Consider the following 15,747-nt stretch of genomic DNA (forward strand, 5'->3'; position numbering starts at 1 on the left):
GGGCGGCTTCCGCCTATTTCCAGAAATTAAGCTCAAACTTGACGTGCAGCTAGTTTTATTTTAAAGACAAATGTCAAGAGAGGCTCATCATATTTTCCCCCTCTTCTATATTTGGAGCTTATTTATTGCTAAGGAGCCGGGGCTCTTGGAGTCAATTTATCAGGAGGCTCCAAAGAGAGGAGAGCAGAGGGAACATAGAGCAGGACCTTCTCCTGGGAGCCTTTCTCTAAAGCCTAAAAGCTTAAGGTTGGGAATTTTCGAAGCAGCCTTTCCAGTTGCTTTTGGAGAAGCGAATTGTATTTGTGAGGATGCAAACAGGGCTGTTAACCCCCCCCCCCAAAACAAACCCAGATTTTGTTTTTTATTTTTTTTTTTTTGGCAGATGAGAACGATGTTGAGATTTTTGCTCTTGTTATGACTCTTACTGGTTTTGCGGGGAGCTGTGTGAGAGCATCGCCGCCGTAGGTCCCATCTAGATATTCAGATAGGTCTTTACGGTAGGGGGTCCACTTCTTTTCTGAAGATCCGAAGCAGACACTCGAGTGTAGCCAAAGTTAGGGACTTGAAACCCTATCCTAGCTGAGTGTAGGAAGAAAGGAAGAAGTGGACGTTTGACGGCGGTGTCTTTCTTGTTTGCTGCCAAATGATGTGAAAGGATGCCTCTGAGTGAAAGTGTGGATCCAAATGTTGGGCTCATGGGCTCAGAGTAGGACCGGGAATGTGACTCGATCATTATAGAGGACTGAGCTCCTAGCCGAGACTGGGGGGTGAGATGTCAGAGCTTTGGGGTGATGTTTTGCAAGCCTAAGCCTGTTCCTGTTTCTCGTGCGCTGCTTTCGGGTATTTATATATGCCTTGCATGGAAACCTTTCAACTAGCTGGATGTTTGGCGTATAGCTGCTGTGGACGCGCCTTGATTTGCCTGGGTTGGTGCTGGAGCTGGAGGGATGTTTCCCCAGTCGAGGTGCGGCGTGCAGAGGGTGACTTTCCCCTCAGAAGCGTGAGGCGGTGGCGTTCGGGTTTCATGGGCAAGGCGCATGATTTGCTATCGGGAGGAGCAACCTGAGAGCTGAGGTTGTGACAGATCCGCAGGTAGCTGAGGATGCTATTGTTCTTGTCTTTCTTCCCCCCTCCCTTCCAGGTCACAGCGGAGTGAATCAGCTCGGCGGTGTGTTTGTCAACGGTAGACCACTGCCAGATTCAACCAGACAGAAAATAGTGGAACTAGCGCATAGTGGGGCTCGTCCGTGCGATATCTCCAGAATCCTGCAGGTGAAAAAGCTGGTCGCCACCCCAGTTTAATGGCTCTGCTTGAAAACCGCTTTATCCATCTCTGACTGTAAAAGCTTCGATTCCTGAATCCCCCGGTCCAGCCTAATAAAAGGATTCATCTGCTGATCTTTTTTTTTTTTTTAAAAAACAACTTTAAAAACCTTTCTTTCATTTTCTTCTGACAATACCATTCCCTGGCGTTCCAGTTAGTTTGCTGTAATACTCTGAATGATACAACCCAGCCTAATTTCAGTTCCCCCAGAGTGGCTTATGATTTCATGATATCGGAATGCATTTGCCGTTGCTTATTGTTTATTTTTTAAAAAAGCAACAATAAAACCAAACCCACGCCGCTTGAGCCTGAAATGTAGATTTGTAGACACTAACATGATCTGGCACATTTCGTACATTTCAGCTTTATAACCCCCCCCCTCCGCTGCCGCCCCACTCGCCCCCTCTCAAAAAAGGATTAAGTATAAGAAAATTACATACAATGAAAACTAGTCTGGCATAATCATTGTGCAGATTTAAGGCATATTTGAACATTAATACTAAAATACATTTTTATCAGATTTTTTTCCTCCAAATGTTTTAAAAGTATCACATTTGTACTTTGTAGGGCCACAAATGTAATTTTTTTTTTAAAGAAAGAAAACAATTTTCTAAGTAAGTTCTCATACCATTTAAGGTATATTTTTGTGTTATAGACCCATGCAGATGCAAAAGTCCAAGTGCTGGACAATCAAAACGTAAGCTTGTCATTGTTTAATGCATACTTAAACAATTTTATTTTTGTCTTGAAATTATTAATAATGTGATTTTCTGTCCGCTTCCCTATGCAGGTGTCGAATGGATGTGTGAGTAAAATTTTGGGCAGGTATTACGAAACTGGCTCCATCAGACCCAGGGCAATCGGAGGTAGTAAACCAAGAGTAGCGACTCCAGAAGTTGTAAGCAAAATAGCGCAGTATAAACGAGAGTGCCCCTCCATCTTTGCGTGGGAGATTCGAGACAGATTACTATCAGAGGGGGTCTGTACCAACGATAATATACCCAGTGTAAGTTCATGAAAAAAATCTTCCTATCTGTTGTGTTCAGTGCCTGGTAGCTGTAGCGAGCCTCTGCTTCCTTTGTTTTGATATCAAATGAGAGGATAGTAGCTCACATCATTTGCATGTGGCACGGTCAGACAAATTTTTGCATAAAGAACTTGATAAATGCCTTAAAATCCGGGTCATCCTTTACGTCTGATCCATCAGGAATTCATAAATATATATGTATGCAAGTCGCAAACAAGGAACATCTCTGTGGGTTTATTAATGGAATCTGGTAAAGCGCAATACAAATATGATAGCTGCTTTACTCAGTCAAATTATTATCAGTAATAATAGTAATCTCTTTAATTATGTCCAGGTTAAATCAATCCATAGCCCTGATGCAGAGGAGTGTGGTGATACTGAACTGAAGTCTTGTTATAGGAGTGCTGCACACTACCATTTTGTTTAATGTTGGTTGCCTTTCAGGTATCCTCAATAAACAGAGTTCTACGCAACCTGGCTAGCGAAAAGCAACAGATGGGTGCAGATGGGATGTATGACAAGCTAAGAATGCTGAATGGGCAGACAGGGACGTGGGGCACACGACCCGGATGGTACCCCGGTACGTCAGTGCCAGGACAGCCGACGCAAGGTAAGGCAGATCCCAGTCAAATGCGCTTCTGGGCTTTGCAAAGCTTGTCAACAAAAGGGCGCCTCTCCACACAGCCTCGTCTGAGCTCTCCGATGACATATTAAAAGCAGAGGCGAGCATGGACGTTGATTAACTTTGCTGTGAACTTCCCCACCGAAAAAACACGTCAAAGTGAGGTTGGCTACGTCCCTGAGGCTTTTAAAAAGGCAGCGGTTTTTGCAATGTCCCCTCCAATGTATCCCTGTTGAAATGAATGCTTTACCCTTTTCCAATAAACCCACGTAGTGTGATAGCTAAATCTCCCATTTAAGTGCATCGAGAACCACCCTCTTGTAGGCGTATGACAGGCTAGCTCACTGACAGGTAAACATGACTGCATCATATTGCGCTTTACTGTAATTGACAAATTATGTGACTGTGAGTAGAACGCATATGGAATGACGGGGAAATAAATGCAGGTGTGTAGTGCAGCCATAAGGAAGAGTTGGGGCTGACTAGCTGATTGGTTTCCAGTTTGGTTCTGAAATTTTGCATTCACAATCCCGTTTTTCGGTGTAAAAGTGCCAGTGCAATAGCCACGCGGACCTGGGGTATGTGGCGGAGGCGTCTGAACTATTGATTTGATTCTTTACCTTGTCCATCAGCCTATTAATTAGAGTTTCTGCTCAACATCCAAGCTGGCTTTTTGTGTGAGTGTCTCTAAATCCAGAGAGATTGGTCACACTGTAAGGTAACTATCTCTGTAGGGTTGATTATTGTCCCTCCTCAGTGGACCTGAAACAACTTTGTAAATATAGGAACCTGTTTATCCTGAAGATTAATAGGTATTTGTTGAAGGAATGACAAGGGGATAATATAAAGGATAATGGGATGGTCTGTTACATAGTTAAGATGGTTAATGGCTCCTTTTTGAATACAGTCTCTGTTCAGGCTCAGACCTTTCCCTAGCTGTGGTCAGTTCTTTAGAAGAGGTGTCTATCCAACAACCTGCTTTTTGTTTTCCCCCCGCAAGAAAAAAAAATCAGTAACAGTATGCGGAATATCTGGTACAAAGGATGTTTCTGTCACACGCAAGAATTTGTTATGGGAACAATTCTGTCGCTATGTAATTGCTCATTAGAGATCGTTTTGTTTCTCATTAAGGCGACATGAATAAGCGTCTAGTTGAAGGAGACAGCTGTAGAAATGTTCCACAGGAGACCTCTGGACACGATATGGCACCGCTTGCCAATTAGACATGTCAGTTTTAAGAGAAGAAAACAATCCATGAAGGACACTAGAAAAATAAAGAGCAAAGCTCTCGCCTTTTTTGTCTAATATCATCTCCTTCTTTGGAACTGGGAGAGTCCTAATGATCGCCCGGTGCCTGGCTAGCTCAGAGAGAACTCAGCCGAAGTAATGGGTCCCAACGCCCTACCCGCACATTTACCTGTGGGCTCAGACTTTCCCAGACCGCCTTTAGTGTTCCCGGTGTCAGGAGATAGAAAGTGCGTTAGAGAGTAACCGAGGCTTGCCCTGGAAAGGGAAGGCTAACTAACGTCCGAGTGCCCTTAATCACTCCCCTAGCCCTTGGAGGGGACTGCCTTGCTACTGCACGGCCCGGCCCTTTGCTTCTGCGAAGGGGGAATGTGGGTAATGGAGCCAACCGTGGCGAATCTATACCTTGTATATGGATTCTAGATGAGATGTAGAGTTATATAGAGAACTCTGCATCTACATGCCGGCAGCGAAACTAGCTCGCTATAGCTAACCCATGTGATATATGTATAGAATCTACCCTGTGTATCGACAGCTGTCTAAAATGTCTCTGTGTAACCTGTATGTATACAAGTGTCATTTGCCCTAAGTCGCTATCGCTGTTTGGAGACACCTAAACTGACGTCTAGCCAACTCACAGACCCGGCTCCCACACTGAGTGGCATTCTCCGTGGATTTGACTAGCCATTGCTGGTTTCATCATTCATTTGAATTATTTAGCTGGGTGAAGGTTGGATTTGATCAGGGTGGAGCCCCCACCCAAGGCTGGGTCCCCTCCCCAAATCACCCAGTCAGGCGGAAGGGGCAGGGGAGCGATCTCGCTTTGGGTGCCTGTAGGTGAACTGTTTCGAGTTTAACCTCAGTCTTTAGGATCCCTCTCCCCCCCCTTTTTTTTCTTGTTAAATCAAATTACAGGCTGTTCAGAGCCCCGTATTGTAGCAACTAAAATGAGTGTCATTTTCGTCAATAGAATTCAAAATTGTTCAGGCACTTTTTTTTCCTCTCTAGGTTTTAGAAAACGTGTTAAACGTAGAGATCCGTGCGGGATGCAAAGCTACACCCACTCCAAAGATATGTGTCAGAGCAGAACTCCTAAAAGTGAAACCTCCCCGCATCCAGACAGACTTGAGAGTCTCGGTTTGTTGCTAAATCTGAGATCACCTCCCTCAACCCTGCACTAGAGAGTCCCTGTTAGCTTCTTCCAGACACCCCCTTGCCCAAGCCCGAAACCGGTGGGAGTGGTGGGAAACAGACTCGCCGCTTTCCACAGCGAGTGGGTTTGTAACTGGCCAGAGGCTGATGCGGCCGGGTGACGAGCGTTGCAATGGTTATATAAAGCGTGCTGTAGGGCAGTTGGGATGTCTTTGTCTCATTGTGTTAGTCTCTTTTTTCCCCCTGCGTTGGAGAATTAGTGTTGGGACTGTTGGCATTGTGTGCCATTTATTGGTGGATTTTGGCTTGTTTCTCGCATAGCCCACACTCCTTCTCCCCCATCAAAAACGTGTCAGGGTTAAAGAGACACCCTAGCATCAGTCTGAGATCTATGATAATAAGCAATGGAGAGAGGGTAAAAAATAAAATCAAGCAAAACATTCCCATGCGCATCCAGCTTGGAGCACACCAGCCTTGGACCTGAGTTACAAAGAAGGTGCTGGAGCGGGGGAGAGGAAAGCTGGGGGGGGACGACACACACACACTCAAAGCAATTGCATCACAAAATTAAAATGAATAAAATGGATTTCCTCTGGAATATTCATGCTGACGCTAATGTTTTTTCCTTGCAGGGCTATGTTCCTGGGTTTTAAGAGTCCATTACTCAGAAAGCATAAGGCAAGGTTAGGTCTCAGAGGGGGACAAATATGGTCTCAATCTGATAAACGCCATGCAGCAGTGAATAAAATAATGGATACATGAGGGCTGACAGAACAAAAAGAGACATCTCTATCCGGGAGAAATTCTCCAGTGATTTAGTGGGTTTAGGGATCACGGAGACACTGTTTCTTATCTTCCCCCCTCCTTATAAGTCTAAAGCCTTCTATAGGATTTAGACACTTTCTCTTTCAACAGATGCTACAATGTTTTGATCCCAGCTCTACAGCTGAAAGGTGCCGCAATTGGTTTGCTATCTTTTTTTGCTTGTTTTCCGCCTCACTGATTAAGACACTAAGAAACTAAGGAATGATTTTATTTCCCAGAGTCTTTTTTCTTCTTCTTCCAGGAAACAAATCCTACAGCCAGCGTCAGATGGTCTAGCTATAGGATAATGGGACGCACATTCACTCGCTTTCTTACGGATTAGGTCTAGAAGGTGGAACAGCCTATTGAAAACATTTCTAAAAAGGCCCCCTTTTAAAAGAAGACATCTTAATTGTCTGACACTTTAAAAAAATCATATTTGTTATTCTATGGCGAACCGTTAGTTCGATCAACAGTGTTTTAAAAGCAAAAGTTTGGGAAACGGAAGCGAATCAAAGCTAAACTTCCCAGGCGTTGCAAGAAAATGCTGTTTTAAGACCGTAAAAAGCCCTTCATTAAAGTTTTTTTAGAAGGGATGGTTGGTTCCGGAAAAATAAAGATTTTTTTTAAATCACTCAATTTTTAAGTTTAAGATTGAGAAACTACAGTTTATTGTTGCAAGATCCAGGAGTATATCCAGTGATCTAGCTGTAACCTCTCTTTTTGTACAACAAGGCTTGCACATGAAGGAGGCTGTGCATTAATAACTGCTGACAAATTACACGGGCACTGGGTTTTGATCACTAACCAGCTTAAATGAAACTAAGGTGCGATATAGCCTTTTAAATGAACAAGCCACTGCCGCCAGGGCTCGGATCGGGTCTACCACTCCGTAACCTCAGGTGGCTAGAAATAAACCAGAAAGAAAGGGATTGATTTTAAAAAAAATATTATTTGAAGACATCACTGGAGCTTTGGCAAAGAAACAGAGCCGGGTGAGCAGTGCAAATGCCCTTTACAAGGACGCCTTCCCTAGCGCAATCCAGCATCCAGGAATTTAAGACTCTCCCTTCTAGTTGTGAGGGTTGCAAGTTTGGCTTCCTCTTCGCTAAACAAGGGTCGGTTTAAAAGTTTGGCTAGGAAAATGCTGCTGCTCCTTAAGAAGCCGGGGGAACTAGCAGAGCAGACGGGAAGCCTTTCTAAAGGCTCCCTCCGCCCCAAATAAAACCTAGGGTATGAACACACAAGTCCTTGCTTGGGAAACACTTAAAAAGTCACCCAGCAACTTTCACTAGTAAATAAAAACAGACCCTTGTGCTCTAATATGTTAGTTGAAGCTTATCTAATCTTAGCTAAGTAGTTTTCTCTCTTTCTGGTGTTGAGTAAACAGGCTCAGTGTATAGAGATGTCCTATTCACAAGTTTAGGGGTGTTCTTTCTTTCTCTTCTCCTATAGAAAGTAAAAATCCTAACTAGCATTGAGTAGCCCAGCCCAGGGGACAGTGATTAATGATAGTAGTGCATAAAGGTTAACATACTTCACTGAAAAGTCTGTTGACTGGGATCCTTGTGATACAATGTGGACCACTGCACGCCTCAAGAGAATCTTTTTGTTGTCCGCCCTGATTGTGTCCTCAAAATTCTGCCCACGAAAGTTTGCCAACCCTCCTGCCCCAAGAGTTTAATAGTTTCCCTTACTCTGCTGGCATTGTGTACTGGTGAAAAGCAGCCCTTTTCTATTCAAGTGTTGGTGGTCATCTCAATAGATCTACAAACGCCCATATGGTGACCACTGTAGATGAATCCAACTGTTTAAATGGGGAAGAAAGTTTGGGTTTTAAAACATTTCAAAGTGTTTGAAAAGATCCTACCAGATTCTGTCACAATTGGCTTAAAGCTTTGAAGGCTGTGCCTATTGTTAGCTGATTATAAATGATATTACTTTAAAGTTGATTTCCCACAATATTTAAAGGATGTAACAGGAGTGTTGCCATTTATTTTGTAGCATAACTTTTAAAGCAAATTAGCATAAGTAGCCCCTGCCTCCCTTAGTCCAGCTTTCATTTAGCAACATCAAAATGTCATGAAAAATATGCTCTGAAAAGAGAGGGAGAGTTAATTTAGTGACAACTTCTCTGCCTTAACAGAAATGTCCATTCCTTTTGCAAACCTTCCTGAGTGTCTGCAGACACTTTGAAAGACAGCTAGACCAAGTGCACATCTTTCCCTCCTACATAAATGTGAAAACAATAAAATTTCCCCTTGTTTAATGATAGAAATTACATTAAAAGTGGTGGAAATGCCCTAATTAAAAATGTACCACTTAAATGATATGCCAAACGTTCAGCTGCAGAATAGAACATTTAGCTAGTTAGTGAACTCGCTACTATTTCTTTTAAAATTACATGTTAAATTTTTAAAAGAAATCTTACTTTTCTCTGGTGCAACACATTACAAAGAATGGACAGTCCTTTTATCTAAATATAAAATTCCATTTTCAGCAATTATAGCCTGTTCTTGGTGATGATATAATTACAGCTGTGCTCAGTAATAGGTGTCAAGGCAATGCACACTCATACAATAGTTGAATAAAACTGCAGAACAATGCAGGCACTTCTAAATTCACAACCTTTAAAATGAAATTGACTGTGCAGAATTCAAATAAAAACTGGATAAATATTTTTTAAAAAAGATTACAAGCTTGGTTTGGTTTCTTAATAGCATTTTCTACAAACCTATCAACATCTAATTGATTAGATAGGAATTACTGATTATAGATAATCTGAAATACTGAACATCATCATTTTAAATATAGCAATAGGTAAATAAATTCTGCAGAGAAAGGAGACTGGCAAGGCATGGCTTTTTAGTAAGGATTCAATATGAAGAATGATTTTCACTGGATATGATTTTTATGCCTCTTTTATTCCAGAGTAAAAAAGGAAAATATAATTATATTACAGTTAGTTTTTATATTTAATATTTATGACAAGATTGGAAAATAAAATGCTATTATATAATGTATGTCATCACTGAGCTATTACTTTGACACTTTAAGTGTGTTTAAGAAAAGTTGTCAGCAAACATGGCTGACCTGGTTTATGACTGAATATTGCAACTATAGGAAGCTGATAGTTGGGCTTAATATGTTTTAATGTCCTGTTGTGGTTGTTGCAGATGGCTGTCCACAACAGGAAGGAGGAGGTGAAAACACAAACTCCATCAGCTCTAATGGAGAAGATTCAGATGAGGCACAGATGAGACTTCAGCTGAAAAGAAAGCTGCAGAGAAATAGGACATCCTTTACCCAAGAGCAAATTGAAGCCCTTGAGAAAGGTGAGTGACATTTTCAAACTACTAAAATAGGAGAGAAAAGCAAAATGCATCCTGGTTATGTTCAGAGCTAAATGGAAGTGGGGCATTCACAGACATTATATACATAGATAGAAAGGTACATAAAATCTATGATTCCCACCCTTCTGTTTTTTCGTCCAGCATGCTTCAGAGGTTTATTTATAGGCATTTTTATGGCATTCATCACTGTAGTATCTGAACAGCTGTAAAAAGTTTGATTTTAGAGGAAAATACTTGAGTGCATTAAAATTATCCCAGGCACAATACAATTCTATTTACAGCTCCCTACCCATCCCTTCTTTAAATAAATACCAACCTTCCCAAAGTTGCAGGGCACACTGTGCATGTTGGCTGAATGAGAGTTATGGAACTCCCAGCTGCTGTTCACCCATCCTTGCTACAGGTCACACTGTGACATGCTTAGGGCCTCATGACCACAAAGATCCTTCACTGGCAGCAAACAGCCATGTGCCAAGTCACTTGCTGGTGATTGACTCTCAGCTGCTTTGAGTCCCTTCTGAGCAGAGTCCTGGAACCCTAACACTCCCTGAGAAATATTCGCATTGGACCCAGTCCCACAAATCCTTACCCATGTGATCTCAGTGGGGATACCTATGTGAGTATGGCACAAATATTGCTAACCATTACTAGCCCACACAAATTTCAACTTCACTTTTACGTGACTGTCCTGTAGAATATATAGAGCATGGGAAATGCTAAGAAATGACCTGACGTTTCAAATCTAGTTATGTTAAGTCATTTAAAAAAAAAGTCTTTAGATCTAATGTGACATTGTTTCTTTTTTTCAGAATTTGAGAGAACTCATTATCCTGATGTGTTTGCCAGGGAGAGACTAGCTGCCAAAATAGACCTACCTGAAGCAAGAATACAGGTACTCAACTTCTTGTGCCCTTACATTTTTTTTTATGACTGACTTTTTAAGGTACAAGGAAGCCACTGATCTTGATCAAACGTTTGTCCATCTCCAGATTTGTGAGTATAAACAACAGACATAGAGTTGACTTATACTGAATGGATTGTTATGCTCCAAGTAGGTTGTATATTAGCATTGTGCCACTACATGTAATGAATGATGTGGGGCCATGTAGGTATAATCTTGCCTATGTAATAATTTTAAAAAACTCTTTATTTTCAGGTGTGGTTTTCCAACAGGAGGGCAAAATGGAGAAGGGAAGAGAAACTGAGGAATCAGAGAAGACAAGCCAGCAACACACCCAGCCATATTCCCATCAGCAGTAGTTTCAGCACAAGTGTCTACCAACCAATCCCACAACCTACCACACCTGGTAATCTAAGACATATATTCAGATTAATTCATCCTTTTAGGGAACTAAAACATAATCCTCTGAATATATATATATATATATATATATATATATATATATATATATAAACAAATGTTACAGAAGCTTAAACTAATGTGTTCATCTCCTATTTGTCTATTTTATTATAGTTTCCTCTTTCACATCAGGTTCAATGTTGGGCAGAACAGACACTGCGCTAACAAACACATACAGTGCTCTGCCACCCATGCCTAGCTTCACAATGGCTAACAACCTGCCTATGCAAGTAAGTAATATACTAAGTGATGAATGGCCAGATCCTCAACTTTGTGTGCCAAAAGGTCCATCAGAAGTCAGGGGAGCTTAGAGTGTGCCAGGAATGCAGAGATAGGCCCTCGGTATGAATTAAGGAAGGGATTTTGAAAGGCACAAAGGGCAGTTAGGGGTCCCAACTCCCAGTGCAGGTGAATAGAAGCTGAGTGTATAATGCACCTGTGTGTCTTTGAAAATATTTCCCTTACAGTCCTAGCAGAAACAAAAAGGAAAGAGCAGCAATAATGATCAGTGGAGTGAAGAGAAATTTAAAAGACTAGAATTATATAGTTTGGAAAGGAGAGGAGTGGGACGGGACATGGCTAAATTATATAAAATAATTAATGGTATTTGCGTGGAGAAGGCCAATTGTACTCAAAATTAAAAAGCAACAAATTTAACATGAAGAAAATGAAAATATCTTGTTAAGAAAAAGAGAATTAACTTGTGGGACTCCTTGCTGCAGTATTATTGAGGCAAATGACTTAGTAAATTGCTAAAAGGATTAGATTTTTACTGCTCAGGTGCTATGGCTTTGGGCACATTAGAAACATGTGAGAGAGAAAGATGTGATTGGCACCTGCAATTATGCTAGCTAAGTTCAGATTCCAAGAACTGTTGATCCTCAGGCTTGAAAGCATAAAGTGATCACCAGCAGGGTTAGGAAGGAATCTACTCCTTTTGGGGACTCCCCTATAGTCCTTTCAGATGCAAAATACAATTTTTTAAATTGTGGGGACAGGGGCTGGGCATTGTAATTGTATTGGCCAGTTGTGAGGGTTTTACAGCTTTGTCTAAAGCATATAGCATTGATCAGTGTGGCTGACAGGATATTAGATTAGATGGGCTATAGATCTATTCCAGTATACTAATGACTATGTTACTAATTGCTCAGAATCAACCAAATAAGTTTGGTGCTGCAGGCAGAATCCCTCAATCTTACAGAACAATGAAACAGTTAAACTGTTATTTATTGATATTCAAGACCTTTGGTGCAATTCATGTCAGTCAGAGAGTGAATGGCAAAATGTATGCCAGAGTTACATTTTGGGAGTGCAGGAGACCCTCCTAAACTTCATTCCTCCTTGGCCTTGCCATTTATTACAGAGGCAAAATAATGTTAGGCACCTAGTTAGGTGCCTAACTCCCTTAACCCCCTTTGAAACTCCCAGCCTAAATATTCATTGCTGAGGGATAACTGTATAATTCATAAAGATGGTGACTGAAATGAATTTGTAAGTGGATTGTGCATCATCAGCCTTAATCAATGACAATATATGTTCTACCATGGCATATTTTATTTACACCATATTCTTTGCAGGTAGTGTGTAGATAGTGTGTATGCATGTAAGGTATATTTGCTTGTGTGGAACAAGGTTTTGTTGTCATGAGTTTGGGGCCAACTGCAGTTGTTTTGAGTAGGGCCCTACCAAATTCATGGTCCATTTTGGTCAATTTCACGGTCACAGGATTTTAAAAATAATAAATTTCATGATTTCAGCTATTTAAATCTGAAATTTCATGGTGTTGTAACTGTAGGGGTCCTGACCCAAAAAAGGAGATGTGGGGGGGTCGCAAGGTTATTGTAGGGATAACACTGCCTTCAGAGCTGGGCAGCTGGAGAGCGGCAGCTGCTGGCCAGGAGTCCAGCTCTGAAAACAGATCTGCCACTAGCAGCAATACAGAAGTAAGAATGGCATGGTATGGTATTGCTACCCTTACTTCTGCGCTGCTGCTGGCAGGGTGCTGCCTTCAGAGCTGGGTGCCTGGCCAGCAGCCGCTGTCTCTGGCTGCCCAGCTCTAAAGGCAACGCAGATGTAAGAGTGGCAATACCACGACTCCCACTAAAATAACCTCTTGACACCCCCCTTCCCCGCAACTCCCTTTTGGGTCAGGACTCCCTGATTTGAGAAATGCTGGTCTCCCCCAGTATATAGTAAGTAGAGTATATAGAAGTATATAGAGTATAGGGTAAAGCACACAAAAGACCGGATTTCATGGGAGGAGACTAGATTTCGTGGTCCATGACGCATTTTTCATGGCCGTGAATTTGGCAAAGTTCTAGTTATGAGTAATCCACTGACATGGATACCACCAAGAAATACACTGGAAAAATATCTTTGTGTGTGTGTGTGTGTGAGAGAGAGACAGACAGACATATATTGGTATACTCCAGTGAAGTTACTTCTGATTTATACCAATGTATGTGAGAGCAGAATTGGGCCCACGCTCAATCTATCTGTATATGCAAATATCATGAGGTCTATTCTCCTCTGCATAAACAACAAGGCCAGCATTTCAAGCTTGGGTGCCGAAAGTTAGGTATCTAAATCTGTATTTAGGCACTTAGATAAAATAGCCTTATTTTCAGATACCATGAGCACCCTCAGCTCTTATTGACTGTATTAAGAGTGGTAACTGGTCAACACCACTGAAAAGAAACCACTCATTTAAGGTATGTAATACGGATTTAGAAGACTAACTTTGGCTTGTTTGTGCTTATGCAAAAGAGGCTAGGATGGTCCAATGAAACTTCTGTGTGCTGGTAGATACCAACTGATGAAATGAGGGCTTCAAATAACTTTAAATTAATAGATTTGTAACATTATTTTTCCTTTCCTCCCCACAGCCCCCAGTTCCCAGCCAGACCTCCTCCTACTCTTGCATGCTGCCCACTAGTCCGTCAGTGAATGGGCGGAGCTATGATACGTACACACCTCCTCACATGCAGACACACATGAACAGCCAGCCAATGGGCACTTCTGGAACCACTTCAACAGGTAGGTGTCCATTAATTTCTTCTATGAAGATAAATTTCCATAGTTTGGTTTCACCAATATTCTACACTGTCTTTCTTTTAGACTAATATTCATTTGGTGCTAACCATCTGGCTGTCAAAGGGCCCAAACCTGTTACCATTGGCTTAAATAGCAGCAGAATGTGACCAAAGGCCAAAATGTAAAACCTTTCTTGGCTTTTGGGGTGTCCATTGAAATCTTATTTTAACTGACAACTGAGAGGAGAGACAAAAACTGGTTGCTTAAAGGACTTGTCCTTCTAATGAAGGTGCGAGAGAATTTTTCTAAGGATGGCCCTGATCTTGCCAAACACGTGGGCATGCGATTAACTTTATTACTGTGTGTAGTCCCATTGACTGTAATGGGATTGCTACTCATCGTAGTAAAGTTAATCATCTGTGTAAGCATTTGTAGAATTGGGGCCTACATTTGCAGATACTGTGGGGCAGAGTTTTAAGACATGAGGTTGTCTATTGGGCTGATCTTTTGTGGAGGCTTCAGTGTATTTATAATAAGGGAAACTAATTGAAACAAATGAACAAACCGTCTGTTGTAAACAGGAGCAAATTAGACACATTTCTGAGAATAAAAAGGCTTAATGGTGAAAACTTTTATATGTTTTCGGCCAGATTCTCAGCTGGTGTAAATAAGCTGAGAATTTGGCTTTTTTTAATGGTATGAAATGAAAATTTATTGGTAATAACAATTCAATTCTATAAAAACAATGAGGAGTCCGGGTGGCACCTTAAAGACTAACAGATTTATTTGAGCATAAGCTTTTATGGGTAAAAAACCCAGACTCCTCATTGTTTTTGTGGATACATACTAACATGGCTACCCCTCTGAAACTTAATTCAATTCTATGTGTTCAGAGGACTTTTAAAACATACAAACAAATCCTAAAATTCTGTAAGTTGGTAAGTTGATTTAATACTTTCCAGAATACAAGAACAACTCTTTAAAACTGTGAAGTAGAAAAATGTGTTGTATGTAGAAAAGCTAAAACATACATTTCCCACTCATTTTTCAGGTCTTATTTCACCTGGCGTGTCAGTTCCAGTTCAAGTTCCTGGCAGTGAACCTGATATGTCTCAATACTGGCCAAGATTACAGTAAAACATGTGTTAATTCCGTAAATGACTATATGGACAACAGTTGGATGTTCAGCAGTATTTTATAAAGGAAGAATGGCTTCTGTACTGCAACTGTGCCCTATTCTGTAACACATGGAAAAGACTTTAACATGGACCTTTGTACACTGAAGGCATTATATCAGTTGGAACAAATCTTCATTTTGGTATCCAAACTTTTATTCATTTTGGTGTATTATTTGTAAATGGGCATTTGTATGTTATAATGAAAAAAAAAGAACAATGTAGACTGGATGGATGTTTGATCTGTGTTGGTCATGAAGTTGTTTAAAAAAAAAAAGAGGAAGCCATGATCAACAAGTTTTGCCACGAATTTAAGAGTTTTATCAAGATATATCGAATACTTCTACCAATCTGTTTATAGATTATGGACTGATGTTCCAAGTTCGTATCATTCCATTGCATATAATTAAACCTGGAACAATACGCACTAGATTTATGTAAGAAAAATATCTGTTGGTATTTCCAAAGGTTGTTAACAGATGAAGCTTATGTGCAAACAAGGTGTAAGAGAGAACTTCAATGAAGAAAAGAGTTTGATAGATAAAAGGTAGATTGTGTCTTCGATATAATCCAATTTGTTTTATGTCAAAATGTAAGTATTTGTCTTCCCTAGAAATCTCCCAGAATGATTTCTATAATAAAGTTAATTTCA

The 15,747-nt window shown here is 40.9% G+C and overlaps 1 protein-coding gene across 14 annotated transcripts in view; it reads left to right on the forward strand.

Moving 5' to 3' along the window:
- PAX6 (paired box 6) overlaps positions 1–15,435 on the forward strand; it is a 23,195-nt gene extending 7,760 nt beyond the window's left edge. For 3 of the 14 annotated variants that reach the window (XM_043516789.1, XM_038405602.2, XM_043516790.1), the window contains 10 exons: positions 1,142–1,272; positions 1,980–2,021; positions 2,115–2,330; positions 2,796–2,961; positions 9,351–9,509; positions 10,337–10,419; positions 10,684–10,834; positions 11,002–11,117; positions 13,773–13,923; positions 14,972–15,435. In XM_043516789.1, the coding sequence (XP_043372724.1) occupies positions 1,142–1,272; positions 1,980–2,021; positions 2,115–2,330; positions 2,796–2,961; positions 9,351–9,509; positions 10,337–10,419; positions 10,684–10,834; positions 11,002–11,117; positions 13,773–13,923; positions 14,972–15,057 (1,301 nt within the window). In that variant the 3' untranslated portion in view covers positions 15,058–15,435. The remainder of the gene's footprint in view (positions 1–1,141; positions 1,273–1,979; positions 2,022–2,114; positions 2,331–2,795; positions 2,962–9,350; positions 9,510–10,336; positions 10,420–10,683; positions 10,835–11,001; positions 11,118–13,772; positions 13,924–14,971) is intronic. The other 11 variants (XM_043516791.1, XM_043516792.1, XM_043516794.1 and 8 more) reach the window with 7 other exon arrangements.
- Positions 15,436–15,747: the final 312 nt, after the last annotated feature.

This window comes from Dermochelys coriacea, chromosome 6 (genome assembly GCF_009764565.3).
Source record: "Dermochelys coriacea isolate rDerCor1 chromosome 6, rDerCor1.pri.v4, whole genome shotgun sequence".
Classification (NCBI taxonomy): Eukaryota; Metazoa; Chordata; order Testudines; family Dermochelyidae; genus Dermochelys; species Dermochelys coriacea.